This window comes from Ursus americanus, chromosome 12 (assembly GCF_024610735.1).
Source record: "Ursus americanus isolate L20-20 chromosome 12, mUrsAme1.1.p, whole genome shotgun sequence".
Classification (NCBI taxonomy): Eukaryota; Metazoa; Chordata; class Mammalia; order Carnivora; family Ursidae; genus Ursus; species Ursus americanus.
Genome location: NC_142138.1, coordinates 38,436,908 through 38,453,050, shown reverse-complemented (window position 1 = coordinate 38,453,050; position 16,143 = coordinate 38,436,908). Strand labels below are relative to the sequence as shown.

The 16,143-nt window shown below is 34.8% G+C and overlaps 1 protein-coding gene across 3 annotated transcripts in view; it reads left to right on the top strand.

Annotated features, from left to right (window-relative positions):
- COL24A1 (collagen type XXIV alpha 1 chain) overlaps positions 1 to 16,143 on the top strand; it is a 364,391-nt gene that overhangs the window by 109,541 nt on the left and 238,707 nt on the right. For all 3 annotated transcript variants that reach the window (XM_087866074.1, XM_045801865.2, XM_045801864.2), the window contains exons 15-19: positions 3,747 to 3,800; positions 3,879 to 3,923; positions 4,172 to 4,225; positions 4,499 to 4,552; positions 8,833 to 8,886. In XM_087866074.1, coding sequence (XP_087722200.1) covers positions 3,747 to 3,800; positions 3,879 to 3,923; positions 4,172 to 4,225; positions 4,499 to 4,552; positions 8,833 to 8,886 — 261 coding nt within the window. The remainder of the gene's footprint in view (positions 1 to 3,746; positions 3,801 to 3,878; positions 3,924 to 4,171; positions 4,226 to 4,498; positions 4,553 to 8,832; positions 8,887 to 16,143) is intronic.

Sequence of the window (16,143 nt, the reverse complement as noted above, 5' to 3'; positions counted from 1 at the left end):
CCAAGGCTGGGCTCAACTCAGGTCTCGGTCTCACGACCCTGAGATCATGACCTGAGCCAAAATTAAGAGTCCGATGCTTAACCAACTGAGCCACCCAGACACCCCAATAACAGCTCACTTTTATTTAGTATTTTCCATGTGCTAGTCAGTGCTAGGTCATTTAATTCTCAGAACAAGCCAAGACCACTCACTTTATGAGTGTTAGGCCCAGATTAGAAGCCAGGTGATCTAAACCAGAGCTCAAAATTCTACATGTGTGCTCTACCACCTCCTTAAAACTGATATGACCTTAAAATGTATGCCATTTATCTTATGAGATTTCTTTAGGCTTCATGAGAAGCTCTATGTGAAGGTGGAACCCAAAGGACCAATTTTTTTTTCTAAGAACTTAGAATAGTTTTAAACCTGTAGGTGGTAGTCGGTGGCCTTAGCAATGGGGCGGAAAGGAAGCTGCGGAATGGAGTTGGATTCCAAAGATACTCTTTATGCATTCTTCATTTAACCTACCCGTTGGTTAGCTCAGCAGCTTGTGCTATTATGCTGAAGGTTAAGACCAAAATTCTTAGCATGTCTAGACTGTTCTGGCTCTCATCTGTATCTTGAGACATACTTCGTGCACTAGCAAAACTGTTTGTTCTCAGATATGGCCTTTGCACTTGTTTGTCTACCTGAAACACTTTACCTGTACTTTTCTACCTAGTAATTAACTCTTACTCATTTTTCAATTCCAGGACTTAGCACAGTTCCAACACATAATAGTGCTTAGTAAAAATAACTGGTTTTGGTTTTGGTTTTGTTTTTTGTCCTTTCTCTTTCTCAATTTACCCTTTGGTTGATGGGAAGAGATTCTACAGAAAAGAAAATGGTGAATGATACTAACAGTCATCTTCGTAATCCTCATCTCTACATTGATCTAGGTCGTACTTTATACTTTTCCCAAGTACTCCCACACTTGTATCTCATTTGTCCCTCAAGTAGCTAGAGCAGGTATTACAACTTCCATTTTCCATTTACTAAATTGTTAAAACAGTGTGAGCACCTACTATGTATCAGATGCTGAGCTAGGCCTAAAAATACGAACAAGATCTCCGTTTTTGGCAACATTATAATCCAATGGCATAGAAGGAAAAATAGGTCTATCATACCATGTGATTGCTGCTCTAATGAACTAAAAAGCACTAAGAAAGGAGGAACTTATGTTACCTTGAGAGAGGAGACTTCACAAAAGAGATGTGTTTTAACTGTATCTTGAAGATTGTGCGTGAGTGGAGTGGAGTAGACAGGAAAAGGGCTCTTTAAGCAGGAGAATGCCTCTTTAAATGAACATAAGAGGTGAAAAAAATGCGATGTTTGGGCAATGGGAAGAGGAGTAGTGGGATTGTAGCTTAGGAAGTGTGGGGGGATGGGAGTGGAATGGAAGGAGGTGATGATTTGAAGATAATTAGGAAAGATTTATATGGAAGCTTTATATTTCATAGTCAGCAGTTTGCTCGCCCAGTGTACCTGCAAGCACACATCTGCTTGTTCCCTTATAGGAAGTATAGTTTCTGACAAGAGATGATACAGCTTTCTCTAAATGAGTTTTTCCTTGCAACTGTTGGTCATTTGCTTTCTTAATTAGTGATAGTGATTATTACCTGTGAGTGTGGTGGGTGTGGTTGGAAAGCCTGAAGACGAACCCACAGTCTTCTCTACAGTGCGCTCACTCATATGAGCCCCGATTGGCTAGCGGCTGCTCATTTTATATGACGAACCTATCCCTTGGATCTCTGTTTCTTTGACTCACTTTGACTCGAAAGTTCTTTATTGTTTCTGGGTGTGTGGGAGGCTCTTCTGCCTTTGGTGCTGTATCCAGCCACCCTCAGCTAAGCTGCCATGCATGGAAGTATTTCTCCCGTGGCTGCTCTGTCTTCTCGTGGAAGAGGAGCGTGGTAAGCAGAGTGCTGAAGGCTTTCGCATTATCCTCGTGGACTGAAAACTGCCCTTAGCCTATCGCGGGTTGCTTTGAGAAAGCTATAATTTTTCAGGACTAGGATTTTCCACACAGTTTGTAATATACCACAAAATGTTTGCTATTTCTTGGAGGTTTCTATACCCATACTATTTTACTTTTTAATTCCCTATTTTACTAAATCTTTTATATCTTTACTATAATCTTTTATATCTTTGATATCTCTCAACACTATTTTGTGATAATTCTTTCAGAGTCACTAAAAAGTAAAACAGATCGTGCATACAGAGTACATTCATCTGAAGAAACTAGTCTATGAACTATATTTACTGAAACGAAGTTAATATAATTGCCTATAGAAAAAACGGACAGGATGACCAATGTTCGTTTATTTGTTTATAAGATTTTTTCATACTTATGTAGATTATTGCTGCATAATTTCTAAACAGAAATGTTTATTGTATTTTTTGAAACTCTCATTATTTTTAAAGCTATGAACTTTGAATAAACTAGCCACTGTAATTATAAGAACAATTGTTTCCTACTGACAGAATTTGTCAGTGATATATGAATATTGCATATCTGTTTATTAAGTTGGAAAGTATTACTCTTTCCCTCTCACGGTCTCATATATTTCAGGATTAAACATGTTGGAAAAAATTTATCTCAGTTATATTTCACAGACTTTAGGACTCACGCAAAAGCAAAGATGTCATATTTTCCATTCTGAAATTTGTAGTATATGAAGGTAGACTATTAGCAATGTTCTGTTATGTTGGGAGATAGAGCTCTTGAAATCACTGTTTAAAAAAATTTTTTTTACTGAAGTATCATTAACATGTGTTATATTAGTTTCAAGTGTACAATATAATCATTCAATAATTCTGTACATTAATCAGTGCTCATCACAGTGAGTGTACTCTTAATGCCGTTTATCTATTTCAGCCATCCCACCACTAACCTCCCGTCTAGCAACCACCAGTTTGTTCTCTGTATTTAAGAGGGTGGTTTTTTGTTTGTCTTTTTTCTTCATTTATTTTGTTTTTTAAATTATACATATGAATGAAATCATATGGTATTTGTCTTTCTCTGTTTATCTTACTAAGCATTTTAACCTCTAGGTCCATCCATGTTGTTGCAAGTGGCAAGATCTGTGTCTTTTTCATCTTTATTTCCTCCACACAATTAATGTTAAATGATGAATTTAACAAATGTTAAATGATGAATGAATGCCAGAAGCCCAGAAGAGTAGAGTCTTTTGTTCAGTACTCAGTTTATCCCTGAAATTATGGTAAATTTTATCACTCCGCAAATTTCAAATCACAAAATGAAATCACTGAAATGCTTGGACCATAATAAGTGCCCAATAAATAATTCTTCAATAAATGGGTGAAATAAAAAATACATGGTGATCAAATGAAATATTTATCGAATACCTCCTGGGAATGTGGCACTAAGATATTTCCCTTATCTTCAAGATATTATCTAGTTAGAGAAATATTTCAAGATGAATGTCATGGACAGTTAAACATTATATGAACTAAAGGAAGGGGAGGATCCTTGTGGACTAGATGGGTATGAGTAGGCTTCAGGGAGCGGGATGACCTCGCTAAAGTTTCAAACATTGGTATGATTTATAAATGTGGAGAGGAAAAGAAGTTGTGGAAGAACAAGGCACATGTGGGCGTTTAGTGAGATGAACTGTTCTGGGTTAGTTAATAAATTAATTTTACCATATTCTCTTTCCAATCCTAGAGGATGCTTAATGATGCCTTTCTGTCTAATTGCTTTTCAGGGCAGTATTGGCCCTATTGGACCATTTGGACCTTCTGGAATTCCTGGCCCAATGGTATGTCTCGATTTGCATAATGAATATTTCCTTTTAATTTCTCTATGATGTCACAAAATATCACTTTTTTTTTTTTAGGGTCTTTCCGGGAATAAGGGCCTACCTGGAATCAAAGGTGATAAGGTGATTTAAATATTTACATTATCATAGAGCTGATTTCTTATCACATTAATTTTTTTCTTTTTAGTCAATACAACTTATAAAATATTTTGTTTTTATATATGGGATCTAATCTGTGCTGTTAATTACACAATTTTAATCAGAAGTAGGAAAAATAGAGAAACTATTCTTCTATAATTAATATTTACTTTCTTATAATATTGCCATGTTTGTGTTGCTTAAGTGTCTTTGTATGAAATTGTGCCCTCTAGGGTGAACAAGGCATTACAGGAGAGCCAGGAGAACCAGGGTATCCCGGAGACAAGGTAACTTTTTTTTTTTTTTTTACCATTAAGTTTATATAAATACAAAAAATTCAGTGAAAAAATATAAATTTCAAAAAAAAAAAGGAGTAATGATTATTTTAACCATGTAGTTTGTTAAGATATGGTATCAATATGGTTTTACATGTCTTGTTTGAAATGGTTTTCTCAAAGTTTTGAGATTCACTACAAGATTTTTTAAGTAGCTTATATGTAGAGGCATAGCTGCCTTTTGTGGTATAATAGCTTTCATCTTCTATTATTCTCTTCTTGTAGGGTTCTGTTGGTGTTCCAGGACAACCAGGGATGAGAGGAAAGCCAGGACCTTCAGTAGGTTTGAACTTTTGCTTTGCTCTTCCCCATTAATGAAGGGTACATCATGGCCTGAGTCTTGACACTTGTTGGTATGAGTAGAATATAAGAAGTAGGAGATAAGCCTACCAGTCTGGCATTTTTTTCTCTTCAGTTTCAGGATACAGCTAATCCTTCAAGTTTTCAGCTTACATTCCATAGAATATTGGACCTCATCCTTCCTGTCCCCCACCTCATCCCAGGACAAAACCAAATTTCTGTGAGCCCTAAAGATCTTGTTTGATCTGTTATGAATAGTATTTAAAGTGAACAATGGACATTTAAGACAAAAAAAATACAAAGCACTTTAAATAATATTTTAATTTTTCCCAACTCTCTTTCAGTCCAATATATTTCATTATAGAAATATTGTGAAGAAAAGATAGCATGTCACATGCTGTGGGCACAAATATACTAGTTCTTTGTCTTTTTTTTAACCTTTGAGCATCAATTAGTTGGGAAAAAAAAGAATATATTGTAGTTAAATGAAACCCAAATCAAACTAAAATTACTGAATAAAAGCATTTAAATAATGGTTAAAACATGACTTGACAGGATGTCTGTATATATTAAAAGTCGTAATAATTATTATAGCTAAGATTTACTGAGTGTTTACAAAGTACCAGTCACTATTCTAAGGTCTGTACCTCGAATTTAATCTTTACAAAAATCATATGAAGTTGGTACTGTTATAAATCTTATTTTACAGATTAGGGAAACTGAGACACAGAGTTAAATAACTTGCCCAAGTTTCCAGAGTTAGCTGCTGGCCACCTGGGAAAACCTAGGTAACCATATGTCAGAGCTCACGTGCTTAGCCACTGCGCCATACTGTTTTAGGATTTAACATTTTAAGATTGTTTTAAGATTTTTTTAATATTTATCACAACTCTATGAAGGTGCAGGTGATTGTAGGTAGAAAAAATTAGATGGAAAATTATAATTTATTAATATAATATTAAAATAAACATTTTAAAAAGAGTGTCATTCCCTGAGCACTGTGTTTCCTCTGACTCCCTCCTCCCATCTCAGGCTTGTTTATTTTTTGTCAGAGGAAGCAGCATTAAGTTCCAGTACTTTATATACCTCGTTCTGTATGACTTCTAACAGTGACAACATTTCATATACATCTCTCAGAAATTATTTATTCCAAAGAAAATTTTTCTGTATCTTTTCGTCAAGTGATATGCTGGTGGTGAGCTTCACTCTTACTAGTTTTTTCCCCTAGACTCAGAGTAAACCTGGTCAGCCGTGTACCCAGACTCTCAGAAATTCCAAAGTGTGTAAATAAGGGACATAAAAACAGATCATGAAGCTAACAAAAAGCTTCTGTTTTTCAAGGATGATTCTAATCACATAACAGGAACTTACAATACCTGCGGTGGTTGGCAAAGTAAGACCCTAAACTGCTTATACCCTCGATTGTTCATAATGTGAGGGTTTTCTGACTTGCAATGATAATAAAAGGAGTGGGTACAACACATTTTTCTAAGGCCAATACTAAGTAATAAATGGTATCTTCTGCAGTGCTTTGCAATTAATTACTGGAGAAAACTAAAGTCAGATATCATGATTACACAAAGTAAACCTTTTTAATGTCTCCCTTACTTTTTGATCCTGTTTATATTGGTAACATGTTTATTGTGAGGCAGGGGGGATATACTGCTCTAAGAAACAGAGACTTAGATTTTAGTCCCAGCCCTGACACCGACTTGCTATGACCTTGAACATTTAACGACTGTGATCTTCAGTTACTTGTTTAAACTGAGAGTCAGACTCTTCTCATATTTAAGGTTCCTTGCAAATCTGTGACTCTTTAGTTTCCTCTCTCAGTGATAGTGTTTACCAGTATTTCTCTAGTCTAAGCTGAAGAAAAGGTGGAGAGCCTGTTTCCCTTTAACACATTGTCTTAAAACCCTTAATATTATTTTTTTCCTGAACTAAATCACCAGAACCAACTCTAATGTGTTTTTTTTTAGGGCTGTGATGCAGGGAGCATTAAGATGAGAAGAGTGAGGCTTTTACTTGCTCATTTTGTACCTTTCTATATTTTTCTAATAAAAAACACATTTTTAATGTCAGCAGGGATTTCTTTGGTAGGAGATAGTTTACCCTTTTTTGTTTGTTTTATCAAAACTTTAAAAAAATGTATCCATCAGACTGAAGATAGGCTAGAGACTTCTGAATTAATATTTGTGAAAGTCTTTAGTCTATCACTTTATTTATCACTTGTTTGTGTCCTATAAATAGAAAAAAATTGTAGAGGTTTGACCCGGAAACCTTCCCTAGTTTTGGAAGGAGACACCTGTTCAATGAAAAATTGCTTGCATTGAATCTGTTCTATTAAAAAGAAATTGAACAAGTTAGTGCCTATCTAAATCATTTATTTACTATCATGAAAAAGAATGTCAAAGTCATACGGATGTCTTTCTTATTTCTCCTACTTTTGGCTTTCTGTTTTCTAAGATGCTGGCATTAGTGATATTTTTTCCCCAAATGAATCTAAGTTGTAACATGAAAGAATACTTACAAAATAAAAGAAAGAATGTCCTAAATCAGAACATTTTGGAATTAGGGAATCTTTTGCTCTGCAAGCATCTAAAAACCAGAGACCGTTACCAATCAGAAGCAGTTAAGAAATATTCTTTCCCTAAAACAAAGAAGACAAAGACAATTATTATGTCTTTCCATATTTTTAACTAGAAGGTGTTGTCAGTTAGAGAGGTTTACTTAATCATTACTTCATTGTCTAAAACTTACCTGAAAAGTCAGAAACTTTCAGTTGAAGTTTTTCAAAATGAAGATTTATTCTGAAGAAGGAAGTTTTTCCAAAATTTGTGTTTTTAAGTATCTGGTTGTCAATTAACTTTTCTGAAAACAAAGACCTAGAGTATCCTATTTTTTCCTCAAAGCTAATTTAGCTTCTCATTTGTTTTTTGCCACCAGAGGTCTCCAGTGAGAGCCCCATCTTTATCTCTCTAAGAGAAGTACTTGCCATTTTAATTCAAGACTCCTCTAGATACTGATTATGATGAATTATGACTTTATTTAGAAGAACTTAAATCAAGTTTTATATAATAGTTCATTACTTTTCTCTAGATTTGATTTCAGTAGTTCTGTTGTGTACTGTTTTATATCCAAATACCCAGATACTCAAGTGCTGTATGAGAATGGCTTTAGTGCTTATGGAAAACAGTGCTTTACTTCTTGAAACTTGGATAAGCATATATTATTTCTTGTAATTTTATGTAATCTGAGACCTATTAGGTCAAATCTGAAACTCACGTAGAAATTTAATATGACAGAAATAATGAATTCATTAGTTTTTTCTTATGAAAACAAAGGTATCAGACTACTGTCTCCTTTTCTCTCTTGAGAACAATGCCAGCCCTCTCTAGCTGCAGCTTTATAACCACTTTTCTCTCCTCTGAACTTCCTCTCCAGCCCTGGTTTCACATGGTTAATCCAGGTGTCAGAAAATGGCTTCAGAAATATTGACAACAAATCCTCAACATTTTAATATAATGATGAAAACAATGTAGGAATTATAGGTACCCAGGAGAGGACAGAGGATATAAAGGGAAAGATTAATGGTTATAAAATTGGTTAACATTTATTGCCGGGCACTGTGCTAAACTAAGCACCTTAAATACATTGTCTTCTTTAATCCTCACAATTACCCTGTAACAATGTCAGTACTTGTTACAATTATTATTCCTATTTTATTGTTAAGAAAACTGAGCCTAAGAGAGAGATTAAGCAGCAGGGATTTAAATCCAGATGATTCTTAGTTACTAAATCAGGCCCCTTGTAGTACCAAGGGAGAGAGGAATTTTCGGGGACAGTCCTGGACTCTGGTTTTTTATGAAAGCAGTTCCTCATCTAGAGTCCCCTACTTTGTTGAGTCAAATTATTGCCTTATCTCTGGCTAAACTACACATACACATAATTTTTTTTTCTTGATTTGAGCACTTAACTCAATTTTTTGTATCTCCAGCACTTAGGAGTAAATATATATTACATTCATACACATTTTATTTGTTTTCCATAGTGATGATGTTTACAAATTAAGTCTTTCTGAATGGTAGTTACAATTTTGTTTGACATAATATATTGAGTGTTGTTTGCTGAAAAGCCTTTATACATCACACATTGAGGCATCATATATTGAGTTCTGTTTGCTTATCATATGTCTGTTTCTGTTTTAAATTGCATTTATCAGATTAATACTTATATTTTGATCCCCACCCCCATTTTAGGGCCAGATGGGTGACCCAGGACCCCAAGGACCAGGTGGCCCTCCAGGACCAGAGGTAAAATGTTGGTTGGAAGATAATAAATTGAAACGAAAGTTGTAGAAATTAAACTTGATTGTAAAACATGTTTTTACATAACAGGTTTAAGAAAGATCCTTGTTAAAGTTCACATCTTTGTAAATAGTTTGAACTAAATTTTTTTCCCCTACAACCAAAAGGTATGCAACAGTGATCCCAAGGAACCAGAAAGGTATTAGCCCCATTATAGTACTGATTAGATCACAGCTGACTTATTTGTTTGGCACAACAATTAATAACACATACTTGGGGCATGAAATCAGATTTCAGGATAAACTCCACTGCATTTTTAATACAAAATTCTTCCAATGTTTGCTGTATGCATGTATCATTTGGATCTCATATTCTAGAATAAATACAATTAAGTCTGTAGTACATATGTCAAGTTTGCTTGTTTACTCTTTGAAATTTGACTTTGGCTGAATACTTGAAGTAGAGTGTCTTTTTCCTTTTTCCTGCAAGTTCACATAGAAGACAAGCATCTAACATGAAACATTTGAGTTTTTTACAAATCATTTTATGAGTCAAAGATATGTACCACGTGGAGATAAAGCTTCTGAAGCTCACTTTAGTTCAGAAATATAAGCCAAAAAGATATATGTACATGCACATATAAATACACATACATATCTAATTCAGAATCATTGATACAGCCGTAAAGCTGAGAAAATGGATTTGGCTTCAGAATAAATAAAGCAGAGCAATAAACAGTGTCAAAGCAGTACGCAGAATTTCTAGAAATAACACTGTTTACTGATGCTTTCTCCTTCTCTTTGTAAACCATTAAATCTACTTCTTACCCTGCATCTCTTCTTCAGGGTTGGCCGATTTCTTCAGCAAGACCTATTCTTTTTGTCTCATTTAAAAACACATTGGATATTGGTAATTCGAAAATCTAAAAAACTACATTGTACCTAGCTTTATTAATAAGGACATACTAGGAGATAAAATACAGCGATATATTGATGTCAGCATTCTAGGAAGAAGGAAATTGTTTTGAGTAATTGAAGCAATTATTAACAGATAATTAAAATAGTAATTAAAATAGATAATTAAAATAGTATTTTAATTTAATTAAAATAATTTAAATAGTAATACATTAATATAAGCTTATATCTTCTGTGAGCCTGTATGCTTTTAAGAATTTTTTCATGAAAACCTTCCTGGAAGGAATTCTATTTACCTGTCTTCTCATACTGAGGATATAGAACTTGATTTATCTTTTATTATCTTTAAAGATTATTATTATGAACATGGGTTGTTGTATTGTAACTTTAGTTACAGATGGGATATGTGCTAGGGAGGACTGTGTCACAGCCTAATTATCTGTATGGTTGGGATCATTTTCTTCTTTTTCCTAAAGCCAGGTTAAAGGATGCATGGGCCATGTTTTTACTTACATGGTCTTCCAAAGATGTTTCTTTTTTCTCTGTTGCCTCTGAGCTTTTATGATTTGCATTCATCATTCAAAACATTGTCTCATTGTGTTTGATTTCTGCACTGCTATTACAAGGTCCTGAGCTCCAACCTTGTCAGACTGTGCCCATTCCTCCTACTCACCTGCATTAAATGTTTTCATTGGGCCAAAGATGTAACCTGTATTTGTGTAATTGGTACAAGGTTGTTTGGGAAAAGGGGTCTAATCTAAAGATCATAAGTTTTTTTAATCATAAAAGTATAATGTGTTGGCAGTTATATAAGAGGCAGCACTTTTATCCAACTCCTTCTCAACATTAGACTTTTGATAGAGTTGCAGGTCTAAGAATTTACAATAGTAAGTTTAATATTATATCAAACCTGAAAAGTTTCTACTTGCACAGTAGATAAATTTTCTCAGATAAGGGGTTTTATAGGTTGTGTTAAATTTAGACTTTATTTAGGCAGTGATCAAAGATTTTTAAGCAAGGGAATGAAATGATCAGACTTGTGTTTTCAACACATGTGTAGTAGTAAGAACAAAACCGTAAAAGAGGAGAGAGGTGACAAAACTAACTAAACACTATTTAGGAGGGTAATGCAAGACCAGGCTAGAAATGATGAGGACCTGTTAAAATTGAGAAGAAAAGATGGCTTCAAGAAATAATGAGGATACATAATTCACAGCACTTGAACCGCTCAGTTCAATTCATTTAGTTTGTGTAAGAAGGGAATAAGATACCATCTTAACGTGTTTTTTGCTCTAAAAAGCAAGAAAGATCAAGAATAAATGAGTTGTGCGTAGCACAAGTGTAGGGATTTGTTTCAGATGGAGAAAGAAGTTAAAAGAGGTGAAATAGGGTAGGTTCTGTTTTCTTTGTAAGTAGGAGACAATCCCAAGAGTTAGAGGACTGTGGCCATGTGGAAAGGGGACACATGAAGAGCTCTGTGAAGAGTAAGTGGGGGAGTGACTAAAGACTTATAAAATAATTTCTGAGTGGTATTAAGAACTCAGCTGAGGAGACACATGCCTTTGTCTGCCTTTGGCTCAGGTCATGATCCCAGGGTCCTGGGATTGAGTCCTGCGTCTGGGCCCTGCTCAGCAGGGAGCCTGCTTCTCCCTTTGCCTGCTGCTCCCCCTGCTTGTGCTTGCTCTCTCTGACAAATAAATAAATAAAATGTTAAAAAAAAAATGAACTCAGCTGAGATTGAAAAACCATCTTTTCTCAAAATACAGCCACAACACCCTGTACATTTTTTTGGAACCATGTTATAAATTTGAGTCTGAACTTCCTACTGGCCAAAACAGTGAAGCATGACCAGTAATATGAATATCTTCTCCCTTGTATAAAAAACATAGTGATAGTTCAAAAGAAGTACAGCAGTTCATGGTGTTGTGTGATTTCCATCTTTCAGACTGATGTCAAAATGCTGAAGTACAATTCAGTAAAAGTAATTTTATTAGGAGCCTAAATGGTGACACCTAGGTTTATAGTTCTGTGATAGCTTTTGTTAATTATTGGGAGATAAAAGGTTCAAGTTGGTATCTGAAAAATAACATATTTTTGGGATTAATACTTCTGAATGATAGCAACCTGAGTAACTTGAGATTACTTGGAGTTGTTTTTTTTTTTAATTTTGAATGTTTTGGTATATATATATTTAATTTCGTCTTTTTCTAAATGGGTTATCAGTTGTTCCAGAACCATTTGTTAAACAATTGGTCTTTGCTTTAGTCATTTTTAAAAGCCACCTCTACAAATACTAAATTTTTGTGTTTCTTTGGTCTATGTCTGGATTTTGTTTTCTGTTCCACTTGAATGATTGTCTGTTCCTGTATGAATGTTACAATGTTTCAATGATGGAGAAATAACCCTGCTAGCCTTATGGATTTTCCCTCATATGTTACTGTCTTCTTTTGTCTTGATGCTTTAAAATTTTTTTCTTTATCACTATATTTTGCCAGTTTGATTACAATATCTTGATGTGGATCTATTTTGTTGATTTCGATGGGGGTTTTCCGTGGCTCCTGGATCTGGATATCTGTTTCCTTCCCCAGATTATGGAAGTTTTCAGCTATTATTTCTTTAAATAAATTTTCTGCTCCCCTGTCTCTCCCTTCTTCTGAGATATGAATGTTTTTACATTTGAGGCTGTTACTGAGTTCCCTAACTCTATTCTCCTTTTGCATAATTCTTTCTTCTCTCTTTTGTTCAGCTTGTTTACTTTCCATTACTCTTTTAGGTCATTAATTTGTTCCTCTGCTTCTTCCAGCCTGCTGTTAATTCCATCAAGCATGTTCCTCATTTCATTTATGGAGTCCTTTATCTCTGCTATACTATTCCTTATCTCTGTGTTAAGGGTCTTACTCATGTCTTCCACTCTTTTCTCAAGTCCAGTGAGGATCCTTATGATCATTACTTTTTTTTTTTTTTTTAAAGATTATTTATTTATTTATTCGACAGAGATAGAGATAGCTTTTTTATGGGGCAGTTCCTTGACAAATTTTCTTACTGCATCTACAGAAATTAGCCTTTTTAAGCTATCTCTAATGGGGTTAGCTTTGTTAAATTGTCCTTAGGAAATTATCTGTTTCATCTGGATTTTCAAATTTACTTCCATACATATCCACAAAATGGTCTCATGATTTTTAAATTTTTGTTTTAATGGTTATTGCCCATGTGCCATTTTCTCAAAAATTTTTTGAAATTTTTATTTATTATCTTCTGTTTTTCTTTTCTTTACATAATTAGTTTCACCTTTTATCTTTAATATTTCTTGGAGATTCTTTTGGTTTATATTTTTTTTAGTTAAGAATTTAATTTTATGTATTTTCATTATTTTATTTTCCTAAACTATTAAGAACTATCACTGTCCCTCTGCTTACTACTTTAAATGTATCTCAAAGATTCTGGTATAAAGTATTTTTATTGCCATTGCCTTCTAGAAGTTTTATAATTTCAGTTATTTCCCTTTTCACGCAAGAGTTTTGTAAAAAGGAGTTTTAGAATTTCCAGGTGGGAGAGACTATTGGTTTTGGTTTTGTTAATAATTCCTACTTTTATCACATTGTTATCAGAGGATGTTGTTCTATTTTTTGGAACTTATCAATCTTTTCTTTTTCTGTTGTGATCATTTTTTGTGATTCAGTATACACTTGACATTTCAATATACACTTGACAAGGAGGTATATTTTTATTTTTAAATGTGAAGTTTAATATATAGTATATAATGACTTGTTCTTCTTTATTATGTTGTTTAGGTTTTGCTATATCTTCATTTATTTTTGGTCTAATTGATCTATGTAAATGGTATGTACTATGGGTGCTGCTGATCTAATTACTCTTGGGGTCACAACTGGTACTCGTCATTCCCTCCTTTACTATCCATTTTAAATTCTTTTCACCTTCAGCTATCACCTCAGTGGGTCTTGGTGGCTTACCTGGTGGTATGACCTTAACCTTCATTACTGAGAATATGAATGCTTGATAGGAGTTCTCAAAGGTGTCCAGTGTATCACATGAGTTCCACATGTATCCCTTCCTGCCCTTTTTTGTAAAGAAGTCTTGCCAATTTTCATTTTTCAGGGTCAGTTAACCATGCCAAAATGGTGACTTTCCTTTTTGTTTGCTCAGACCTCATCATAAAAAGTCCACAGTGCCCTGTTCACAGCCCTCGGTTTAGTTTAGTGGGATGTTTGTTGTGTCTCCTGTCAAGAGAGAGATCCTTTGGGTAGCAGGATATCTAGCCCTGAAGAGTCCAAGGTTGTGGGGAAAGAAAGTACAAAATATTGGGACCATCATTGGGAGTGATGGTAAATAGGACCACATCCACTTCTATTCTTTGGTTTCCAGAGTCATGCATCCTTCCTATCAGAGACAAAAGCACCATATACAGGTCTCTGACTTAAAAAAATACACTATATCGCAAAGGGTGGTACTCCCTTCATATTGTTTTCTTTAAGTTGGCACTTCTATTATAACTTTAGAAGACAGTTCCAAAGTATTTTAAGGCTGAATACCTCTAAATAGTGCAGAATGGGTGAAGGCCAATTAGTCATATCAGGGGTCCACTCTTGTAGCTTTGCTGTAGAGAGGGTATCTTGTTCACATGCTATACTCTGTGAGGTTCCATGCCTGCGGATCAGGCATTCTGTAATTTTCTAGATAGTGGTGCTCGTTGGAGCTTTAAAGGAAGGAAAGGTAAACTCATAAAACATGTATCTGTTTCTGTGAAGATGAACTTCTGAAACTTCCAAATTTGAAGGGCCCCACATGAATGCAGACTATTTTTTAAATTTTCTTTTAATTGTAAAGGAAAAGAGTTCATTTGCCAAACCAGTAATCACAAGCTTTTTAATGCTGGCAGGGATCTCTGACATTCTCTCTACCCAATATGATTGGCAGTCGTGTAGATGTGATTGTCTGATTGTCTGATCCTTAGAACCCAGAGGCCTACCTGACTATAGAATTGCCTCTTCCATTTAGGCTCTTCTTTAGAGAATCCAGTTCTAATTATTTCTCGTCAACAGATCTTTCTGAGATATCCCTTATATGTTCATCCCTAAAAAAAAATGCTGAGGCCGATTAGATTTGGTCTTGACTTCAAGGAACTTATATTTAAGAAATCAGTATTCAATTCCAACTATGTCAAAGCCTCCACCGTCTCGATTTGTCTTTTTTTCAGACATCAAAATTAATTAGGTTTGATAAAATGAAAAATTAAAAATCAATTAATACTTTAAAAGTCTAGAATCAGTTTAGTCCTTAGAGAAAATTATAAAATAGCCAAATAACTTCATTCCTATGGCCACTGGTCTTCCTCTGTTCTTTCCCTTTTGAGCATGAGCTCTTGTCTATCTCCAACAAGCAGTGTCTCTTGTTTTTAAAGACCTGATAAATATATTGTACTCCAAGCAATAAATGGTTAGCAGAACAGCTAACTTCAATAGAATCCCCTTTCAAGGATATTGATATTTACATCTTTTTTTTTTTAAGATTTTATTTATTTATTTGACAGAGAGAGAGAGACAGCCAGAGAGAGAGGGAACACAAGCAGGGGGAGTGGGAGAGGAAGAAGCAGGCTCCCAGCGGAGGAGCCTGATGAGGGGCTCGATCCCACAACACCAGGATCACGCCCTGAGCCGAAGGCAGACGCTCAACGACTGAGCCATCTAGGCGCCCCTGATATTTACATCTTAACACTAAACAGAAACCTGGAACTAATGCAATGCATCTTGAATTATAGAATTTAGGGTGTCATTTAGTTCGCAGGGAAAGATTTGTGGGTGATTAGAAACTTTGATGCTCCTCAAATTAATCATACCACATAAATTGTCATCTGTACCACCAGTAAGACAGGACAAGACAATATTTCTTTCTAGTACCTTCTAGTTCAGAAGCTCAGATCTTCATAAGAGTCAGTGAAAGCAAAGCACTCTTTTTGTTGTAAATGCTAAGTTATTTGCCACTGGCACTGAAGAGACTGTTCATCATTAAAGATCATCTGAACAAATGTCACTTCAAACCACTTCGAAGTTTTTTTTCCCTTGCTTCATAACGTTTTACTTATTCTGGGCAAGTTAAATTTGCTGTACCAGTGAAGTAAACATACCTGTGCATTTAGTTCTTTCCAGAGTTGTCCCAAGATAAAACATCACGTGCTTTAAAGCGTAAGATTAATTTTTTTTCCATGCTAGTTCTTTGTCTGCTTTTAACAAAAACATGGAAAATGCTGTACAGGATTCTTTCTATTTCTTTAAGCATAGTAATTTCAGTTTTGAGCACTAAACCCATGCTTCCTTCCAGTTCTGGCAGCAAA